The sequence below is a fragment of the Sinocyclocheilus rhinocerous genome, unplaced genomic scaffold (assembly GCF_001515625.1).
Source record: "Sinocyclocheilus rhinocerous isolate Xijiao unplaced genomic scaffold, SAMN03320098_v1.1 scaffold742, whole genome shotgun sequence".
In the NCBI taxonomy this organism is placed as follows: domain Eukaryota; kingdom Metazoa; phylum Chordata; class Actinopteri; order Cypriniformes; family Cyprinidae; genus Sinocyclocheilus; species Sinocyclocheilus rhinocerous.
Genome location: NW_015641116.1, coordinates 1,469,600 through 1,479,733, shown reverse-complemented (window position 1 = coordinate 1,479,733; position 10,134 = coordinate 1,469,600). Strand labels below are relative to the sequence as shown.

Below are 10,134 nucleotides of genomic sequence, written 5' to 3'. Positions count from 1 at the left end.
CAACAGTTGGTGCTGCCAAATATTTTTTTGGAAACTGCGATACTTTTTTCAGGATTCTTTGATGAATAAAAAGTTAAAAAGAACAGCATTTATTCAAAATAGAAATATTTTCTAACAATATAAATCTTTGCTATCCACTTCTTAACAGTTTAAGACATCCTTGCTGAATAAAAGTTTTAATTTCTTTCAAAAAAAGAAAGAATAAAAATTTACTGACCCCAAACTTTTTTAACTGTAGTGTACATTGTTAGAAAACATTTCTATTTTAAATAAATGCTCTTCTTTTGAACTTTTTATTCATCAAAGAATCCTGAAAAAAAGTCACTCATTAAATAAGTCATGGAAAGTACTTGCATTTGTAGTAAAGATAATAAAACAGGTACACTGAATTGAGTTTCCCACTGATTCATTTAAATTGATTGTTTTTTTATCACAACAGAAATGGTCAAGTGTGAACAGTCCACTTTTCCTTCCTCTCATACCGCCACGTTCACCTGGGTTCACGGCTGTCGTCTTGACCTATGATCGAATCGAAAGTCTCTTTAGGGTCATCACCGAGATCTCCAAGGTGCCCAGCTTGGCCAAACTACTGGTGGTGTGGAACAACCAGAACAAGAGCCCCCCTGAAGGTTAGTGTCGCATTGTTGTAGGGTTGCATTATGTATCTGTACCATATGTAATTTTAAATGCTGTATTTTGGTGTTTTCTTGGTTTTTGCCATACTCGTTCAGGATAATAAAACATATTTAGCTTGACCAAATGGATTTTATTTGTTAAGCAAGTTGTTGAATTTGAAAAGAGATTGTGACTAAATCTACACTGTTGTTCTGACAGCTTCAGTTATTAAAGAATGAAAATGTGACACTTCAGCTTTGCATCACAGGAATAAATTAGATTTTGATGTATATTAAAATAGAAAAACTTTATTTTACATCATAATAATATTTCACAATATTACATTTTTTCCTGTATTTTTTATCAAATAAATGCAGCCTTGATGAGCATAAGAAACTCCTGTAAAAAACATTAAAAAACGTTCTGATCCCAAACTTTTGACCGGTAGTGTGTGTGTGTGTATATAAATATATATATATTGTTGTTGTTGCTACTATTTTATGTATTTATGTTATTGTTATTATTATTAATTTATTTATTTTTTGGTCTGAAGGAGAAGGTTTAGGTGAATGTTTGGCGCAATGAATGGTCATGGCATGCTGCTCCAGCTGTTTCTTAACTCTGCTCTAAACTTTGTTGGTTGTGTGCTCAACATTCCGTGCCACTTTTAATCACCTACCCACCACTGCTGGTTATTAGCATTCTCAGTAATCTTTCAATTTTATAGTCCATGCATGTTTCCAAATAAAGCCATGTTTTGGCCGAGGTTGCTGATTACCTTACTGCTCTTCAAGTCATTAAATAAGTCGTCTTGACCTATGATCGAATCGAAAGTCTCTTTAGGGTCATCACCGAGATCTCCAAGGTGCCCAGCTTGGCCAAACTACTGGTGGTGTGGAACAACCAGAACAAGAGCCCCCCTGAAGGTTAGTGTCGCATTGTTGTAGGGTTGCATTATGTATCTGTACCATATGTAATTTTAAATGCTGTATTTTGGTGTTTTCTTGGTTTTTGCCATACTCGTTCAGGATAATAAAACATATTTAGCTTGACCAAATGGATTTTATTTGTTAAGCAAGTTGTTGAATTTGAAAAGAGATTGTGACTAAATCTACACTGTTGTTCTGACAGCTTCAGTTATTATAGAATGAAAATGTGACACTCGTATGAAATGCAGTTGTGCGGCTTTCACAAAAGACATGAAACCCCTCATATGGAACAGATGAATGATAAGCCAGTGAATAGCCAAATCGTGTTCCTCTTGAGGTTGGAGAATTGAAAGCATAATGTGCCTTGGGCTGTGGCCAAACCTCTCTGGTTTATCTTCAGATACGAAGTGTTTGGTAGTACTGCTCCTGGCATGTAGATGCACGTAATGCCGAGTTCACACTGCATGATTTTCAAACTCGTCGGATCGCCGTTGTTTTCACACTGCGTGACTATCTGAGGTTATATAGCCGGCAAATTGTCTGTGAGCTGATTTCCAGCTACAAGGAGAAAAAGAAAAAGATTATGCAGGAGGGAGATGCAGGGAACAGGGATTAAACACCTTTTTTACCCTGTTGGAGGTAAATAATTTTGCAGTAACTGTTATGCTGATGTTGTGGCTGGTCATGCAAATGTTTGTGCTTGTGTCGGTATGATATAATTGTTCATAGGCTATATCTATTAAAATACTGATATTCTGGTCTATAACTCCTCCCCGAACTTCCCTCTGCCCTGTATCTTGGTCTCTCATTGGCTGTAGGTCATCGCCGATGTAGTTTTCAGTCAGAACTCATTGCACACAGCGTGATTGTGAATCGCCGACAGCTCCAGATATTTAGCATGCCAAATATTTCACGGGCGTCGGCGACGCATCGGCGATTCCCTCAGATCGCGTCTTTGATAATTCACACTGCGTGATTGTCACTCACGTGAACGAGCACCGATTTGCCTCCGATGTCAGGCATTTGTCGGCGATTTCGCAAAACCTGTCGGCGAGTGAAAAATCGGGCTAAAATCGTGCAGTGTGAACTCGGCATAAGGAGACGGCAGAAATGTTGCTTTTCTCATTGACTGACTATGAGCTGTTGATATCTATGGGTCCTATTACGCCTGACTAGACGAATGAAGTGTATTTTAATTCATTGTGATATATGGCTTGTTTTAACCAGACGTCCACCCTTAAACCTTATTGTCAAACCAAAAGGATAGTTTCCATAACGGTCTCCCTTTCCTATGGCTGTGGTCAAATTTATGGCCCATTAGACCTGTCAAAATAAGCTGATATTAGTAGTTCTTTATTGTGGCTCTGCCTCTAATGATACAAGGCGATTAGGTAGTCGTCTGTTTATGAAGTCCCTGGGAAAAAAAGGAATGGGGAATTAAATATATCCTCTCCATAGATTTGAGTAATGCCATTATGAAGGGAAATACTTTGAAGTAGACTAATGATTCGCTGTTGCCTTTGATTAGAGGCGTCAGTGAAGCCGGGCTCAAGCTTTTGTGACCCATTAGAATTAATAAGGTCTGTTCACGGGTCAACCAGGGGCGCAGGCCCTGATGAGGATGGATTTCCTCCATACCATTTCCATTGCTGATTATGTTTGTTTATTTCAAACAGCTAAAATACCGTCATGTACCGTGAAACCGGTATAATTTTGAAAAATACCGTGATATAAATTTTTGGTCATACCGCCCAGCACTAATTTCCAGGGTCTATACCCCGACTTTGAGGTAGCGGTATAATCACTGACTTCCCCCAGCCCTTAGGGTCTCTGTGTTTGAGTTTCAGTAGACTTTCTCTCGTCAGTTTTATTAAGTGACTGTGTGTGCCATCTGTCTTCTGCGTGCTCTGAACTCCTCCCAAGCTCTTACACAACTGAAAATAAAGAGCGTTGTCTCTTCTGCCCTGAGAAGAATGTAAGTGTGGTCAGATTCATATGTGCTTTTACTCAGTGATGTGTTGAGATTTATCCACCCACGCTCTCTTTTCCACAGTTGCTGCCATCTCTCATAGTTTTTCATCTTCTCTGAAACTGACAGTGTATTATTATTAGCTCACTGTTTTCTTTCTCTCTGTAACAGAGTCGCTTTGGCCCAAAGTCACGGTACCTCTTAAAGTGGTCCGCACCAAAGAAAACAAGCTCAGCAATCGCTTCTTCCCATTTGATGAGATCGAAACCGAAGCTGTCCTGGCCATTGATGATGACATCATCATGTTGACCTCAGATGAGCTGCAGTTTGGATATGAGGTAGTAAAAGCACTGAATCTCTATTTGTGTACTACTACTTACTACAAAAAATATGTACTACAACAAAGGAGGTTTAGTATATACGGGTAGCTTGATGTAAATCAGTATTGGGTCTTGAAGCCGCATCAAGCCGCAAACCAGTCCTCTTGCATAACACACACGCTTTTTTCTAAAGTTTAGGGCCAAGAATTTGAAATAAATTATTATTATTATTGTTGTTGTTATTCAACAGGGATGCATTAAATTGTTAAAAAGTGACAGTAAAGTCACTTCAAATAAATGCCATTCTTTTGTGGTTTCTATTCATCAAGGAATCATGAAAAAAGAGTAGCATTGTTTCCACAAAATATTAAGCAGCACAACCGTTTCAACATTGAGAATAAATGTTTCTTGAACTTCAAATGAGCAATACTAGAATGATTTCTGAAGGATCAAGTGACACTGAAGACCTGAGTGAGAGTAATGCCTGCTGAAAATTCAGCTTTGAAATCATGAAAATTAATTACATTGTAAAAATATATTAAAATAATTATTATAAATTGTAATGTTATTTTGCAATACTACTGTTTTTACTGTATTTTTGTTGATATAAATGAAGCCTTGGTGAGCATAAGAGAAAAAATTCACTGACCCCAAACATTTGAAATGTAGTGTACTTTTATTTTGGATGCACTAATTGTAATTCAGTAAAAGTAGTTCGTGATTTCAAATTCAGCCATTATTGGATCAGGGAGAAATCAATACATTTTTCCCTGTATACTTGGAGCTTGCTTTTCGAGCATTTAAAGTTTTCTTTGGAACCTGGTGCTTTTTCTTACTTAGTTTGGTTTGTTTGGGAACAAAACAGACAAACTACAGGTCTGAAAATGCCTTGAAATTGGGTAGGCTGAAAGAAATGTTAACTTTCTTAGTCTGCATGTGATTTACAGATTATTGCACTGGATGACCACCTTTTTTTTTATATTTAAATAGATTTGATTGAAGTAGTTGCCTAAATTCACAGTATTTCCAGGGGTTGTATCTGGAGCAACTAGGGATTAATTGTCTTCTCCACATGCACAATGATGATAGAGCGGAACTGTGATCCCAGTACCTCTTTGGGTCACTCCTACTTAAAGTTGATCTTACATGCAGTGCAGGATTTTTGAACCGTCCTCTGTTGCCTAAATCTGTGCTCGGCATCTCAAAGCATTCCTTACGGTTGAAGTCTCTATTTTTATAATTTAGTTTTTCTTTTTATATATGAAGGATGACAGGACAAGCAATGCTGTCCATGGCTACAGGCTTGCCTTCAACTCACCTGCAGGCATTTATACACTATTGAGAGAATGAAGCATAATTTATGGATAATTGTATGAAATGGAAGACAGCTTTAGACATGGCTGCCTGGCTAAAACACTAGCTGCTTTTGCCACAGGGGAATGACATTCAAGAATTTCTACATCATATCATGTAGGCCTGCCTTATTTTTTTTTGGATTAACAAACCGTTAGACCTAAACTTCATTGATTTAACCCTTGATATTCAAGGTTTACCATCCTTTGAAGCCAGCATTATCTAAAATGGCTCTAATTGTTGAATAGTTGACTGATCCTTTATAGTTTTAGATTTTGTGATGGTTTATATTATGTCTCGGATGTGTTGTTTGTGTCTGTGTGTAGGTGTGGCGTGAGTTTCCAGATAGGCTGGTTGGATATCCTGGACGGCTCCACTTGTGGGACCACGAAATGGGCAAGTGGAAATATGAATCTGAGTGGACCAATGAAGTGTCAATGGTCTTGACTGGAGCTGCATTCTATCATAAGGTAAAGCACAAATCCATCATAGACTCCGTCACTTCTGTCCAGGGTTGTGCCAAAATCTTGTCAATGTCCCCGTCCTCCCTTTATGGTGTCCCTTAGAGATCAAGAGAGGTTATCGTCATTTGTAATTCAAAACCCTAAATTAAGGTCATTCGTTTCATCAAAATGGTTCATTATGTTTCTTACATTGTCAAAAAATTTTTTGACAGTTTTCTTTTTCTTTTTCAGTACTTCAACTATCTCTACACGTATAAAATGCCCGGAGACATTAAGAACTGGGTGGATGCTCATATGAACTGTGAGGATATTGCCATGAATTTCCTTGTGGCCAACATCACTGGCAAAGCCCCAATAAAGGTAACATAACCTCAGAGTAAGATATGGTCGATTGTGTTCTGATAGTGCCTGTTTGTTTTGGTTCTGCAACTACTTTGGAGGGAATCAAATGGGCCATATCATGGAAAACTAGATTTTTCTTGCTTTTTTTAAATATGAGTAGTACACAAAGCTCCTTCTATAGTCCACCCAAATCACTAATGGAAACGAATATCAAAAGCCAAAATCGTCATGGTATTGATGGTGTTTCCTACATATACTACCATTCAAAAGTTTGGGGTTGGTAAGATTGAATTTTTTGTATTTTTTGTTGTAAGAAGTCTCTCAAGCTTATCAAGGCTGCATTTATTTGATAAAAAAAATACAGTAAAAACAGTAATAAAGTGAAATATTATTAAAATTTACAACAACTATTTTTTATTTTAATATATTTTAAAACTCAGTGTCACATAACCCTTCAGAAATCATTCTAATATGCTGATTTAGTGTTTAAGAAACATTTCCTATTATTATCAATGTGGCAAACAGTTGAGCTGCTTAATATTTTTGTGGAAACCGTGATACATTTTTTTTCTGGATTCTTTGATAAATAGCAAGTTCAACAGCATTCATTTGAAATAGAACTCTTTTGTTGTAACATTATCAATGTCTTGTATTTTCATTTTTATCAATTTAATGTGTCCTTGCTAAATAAAAGTATTGATTTCTTTCAAAAACAAATATTACTGACCTCAGACTTTTGAACTGTTGTGGAATTCTGTTTTTACACTGAGGAAACCAAATCCCATCATATTTATTTAAGACTGCAAGCTTACAACTCTTGTGAAATGTATTACTTTTTACTTATTGCTTATACGAACAGCCCATCAATGTGCTTCATTGGGGTTACAGAAGTCGTCGGCAGCGCTGCACAGTACTTGCTCGAGAAGCATTTTACTAGGGCTGCACGATAAATCGCATGCAATATTTAATGCACGTCTTGTCAGTAAAGCCGGTTCTGTAATCAGTGGTAAATCTCCATCACAAGCGTGCTTTCATGATTTACTATTTACTACATGATTTACAGCATTTACTACACAGAGCCGTTGTTCACTGACAAGCTGCACAAAACCACAATCATATATGAACTTGGTTTTGCGCAGCTTGTCAGTGAACAGCGGGTCTGTGTAGTAAATGCTGCTCCATGTGAAAGCACGCTTGTGATGGAGATTTACCGCTGATTACAGAACCGGCTTTACTGACAAGATGCGCATTAAATATCGCATGCGATTTATCGTGCAGCCCTACATTTTACTTTTTGTTTTTGACCACAAAATCAACAATGTCATCAAAGAAATGTGTTTTTGGTTGTGAGGGAAAGATAACCTTGTTCAGCTTCCCAAAGAACCCAGCGTTAAAGGAACAGAGGATGCACTTTGTTTTTCTGGGGCAACAATTGAGTTGTGCAAGTGTGTTTTTGTTCCTGTTTTATTTATGTCGATGTCACAGCTTGCAGACAATCTCTATGCAAAAGCTTCGCCTTCGCATGCTCTTAAATTTTTAGCTCCGCCCACGGCACGTCTCCAGGAGCTCGACTGTTTTCGGAGAGAATCATGAAGCTGTATCTGTCTTTTATAAATCTGATAAAACTAAAGACACTTCGGCGATATGAAGGATGCAATACTACTCTATAGGTACTCAAGATTAACATGAGATTGGCAGAAACTGTGTGTGTTAAGACCCCTTTAAAAATCAATGTGGGCGTTCCCTAAAAGAATGCGGGCATTCTGACGGTGTTCCCTGGAGCTCTGTCTCTGATCAGCTTTCACCTTTCTCCTTCAGCCTCTACAGTTTGTAGTCTACAGTGACTCTGTCCAGGTGCTGTTCGGCCTGTAATGTCCTGGCCTTAACCTCTGTTATCTGGATGTCACTGTCTGCCTCTCTCCTGCGCTCTCTGTTTTTCTAAGCTCACTGGAGCACATTCAATCTGCAGTCAGTTTCGCTGTGAACCTTCTCCCCTCTCTCCTCCACATCCCCACATCACCCACACCTCCTAGTGCCCCAATCCCGCGCTCCCACTGTGGAGAGTGTCAGTCAAGTGTGTGTGTTGTTGAAGGAGGGATGGGGCAGAGGGGTCGTACATCATTCGTCTAATGAGCACGGCAGATACGGTCGTTTAGCTAGGCCACGGGCATGGACGGCTCTCTCATTACATCTGACTTATATGACCTGTCATCAGGTCATCTCCTCCCACTCAGCTCCCAAACACACACACACGCACACACAGTTCACAGAGGCCCATCATTACAGCCACAGCTCATTATTAAACAATCTTATCAATGCTGTCAGATGTTGTTGTTTTTTAATATGGGGAGTGTGTCATGATTTCTCAGCTTTAAATTGGGAGCTACAGACACATGTAGGTCAGACAATTTTGTTTTGTTTTTTGTGACCTTTTTGAGGTAAGAACAGGTAAGAAACTTGAGTTTTATGCACTGAATTAAGCACAAAAGTCTGCTTTCTAATGATCTCTCTAATGATATAGAAGTCCTAAAGATTTGCTTCTGTAAATATTCCAAACAATTTTCAGGCATTTTTGACTCATTTATAAAAATAAAAAAAAAAACTTAAGACATCAATAACAAATAAAAATATAATACATCTGTTGTAGAGTCTATATATTTAACAGTATATTTGCAGTTTTAGCTGAATACAAATACCATTTCAAATGGTATTTTTTCTAGCTAAACAGCTTTCCTTAAATGTTTATTTGATGTCTTTCTGTGGTTGATTGGGCAATTACAGTACAAGTTACTGAAAAGTTTCTTCTCATGTATATTTCAATATACTTTTATTATTATTATTATTGGAGTGGTAGCAGCAAATCAGTTGACTGCTGAACCCTTCCAGGCGTCACACTTGTTTAGATTGATGAAGGGGTTTCTGCCTCTGGTTATGCTTCTCTCTCGATACATTTCCTGTCATAAGTGCGGGGTCCTGGGAATGCCAGGCATTTTAAAAACGTCCGTTCCCTGTTTAACATTGTGCATGTACCTCATGATTCAGATGACTCTACAAAACACTGGTTAGTTTCTACCATGAATGTTTTTTTTTTCTCAACATCCATTTCTGGAAGACAGATTTTCCAGCATTGGCATCAGTATTATCCATGTCATCTCAGATGTTGGGTTGGGGCCATTAGTTTGTACATGAGATATTGTTTTGCACAGTCACTGTTAGTGATTTTAATATTACAGTTTGAGTTATATCAGTTTGACATTTCATTTTATCTTCAGTTGCTGACTCTTTGAATGTTGCTGGAAAAAAAATATTTTATATAAATGTTCCCCGTTTAGTTCAGCTCTTATGTCTGCCTAATTAAAGTGTATTTTGGGTATTACTAGATATTAAAAGACAATATTTGCAGAGTTATATACTGTACAGCTGATTACAATATGGTTATATGCCATGAAATTGCAAAGAACTCATTCATACTCATAATGTATTCTAGTCACATTTCTTTTTGATGTCTCCATTTCTTTGAATTGTTTTGTTGTTTGTTTGTTTTTGACATTAAGATGTATTATATGTAATAAACAGAGTGTGGAAATAAATGCTTCATTTAGAGATGTGCATTTTGGTCATTTTGCCTGTTAAAGTACTTTCTTTTTTTTTTTTAAATGGAGGCTTCTGTATACATGCATTTTTGACTGTTGCATAATTGCATCTTGCTGTTTTTATAGCATTTCACAATGCGAGCATGACATTTTTAAGACCGTGTTGTCAAGTCAAAATAGTAACATTTTAAAAACTGTTATAAGCCCTTTCATTTGGTTTCAACAAGTTGCGCTCCACTTTGTTTGACAACACAAGTTGTCATCCTTTTGTAACCTTAAACAAATCACAGAATTAATGAGGCCCAATTTTGCATAGTTGCTGGAATTTGATTGGTATGAAATATTCTGAAGTTTAATGTTCGTTATTGTTTTTTCATTTCTATCGCTTCCAAGTATTCAGGTTCCTATGCTCATCCCTAATTTGATGGTATGTTGACTTGGTGTAGATTTTGAATGAATTGTCGTCTTTTTTCCCAACTGCCTCTGTTGTCTGGGCCCAGAAGCAGATGTCTGAGCGCTTTGAGTGATTTCGATTCAGAAGCCTGCACG

At 37.5% G+C, this 10,134-nt stretch overlaps 1 protein-coding gene across 1 annotated transcript in view; it reads left to right on the top strand.

The window, feature by feature from the left end:
- LOC107754691 (exostosin-2-like) overlaps window positions 1-6,020 on the top strand; it is a 25,998-nt gene extending 19,978 nt beyond the window's left edge. The window contains exons 10-13 of the mRNA XM_016571249.1: window positions 440-629; window positions 3,685-3,851; window positions 5,513-5,656; window positions 5,882-6,020. Of these exons, the coding sequence (XP_016426735.1) occupies window positions 440-629; window positions 3,685-3,851; window positions 5,513-5,656; window positions 5,882-6,019 (639 nt within the window). The 3' untranslated portion in view covers window position 6,020. The remainder of the gene's footprint in view (window positions 1-439; window positions 630-3,684; window positions 3,852-5,512; window positions 5,657-5,881) is intronic.
- Window positions 6,021-10,134: the final 4,114 nt, after the last annotated feature.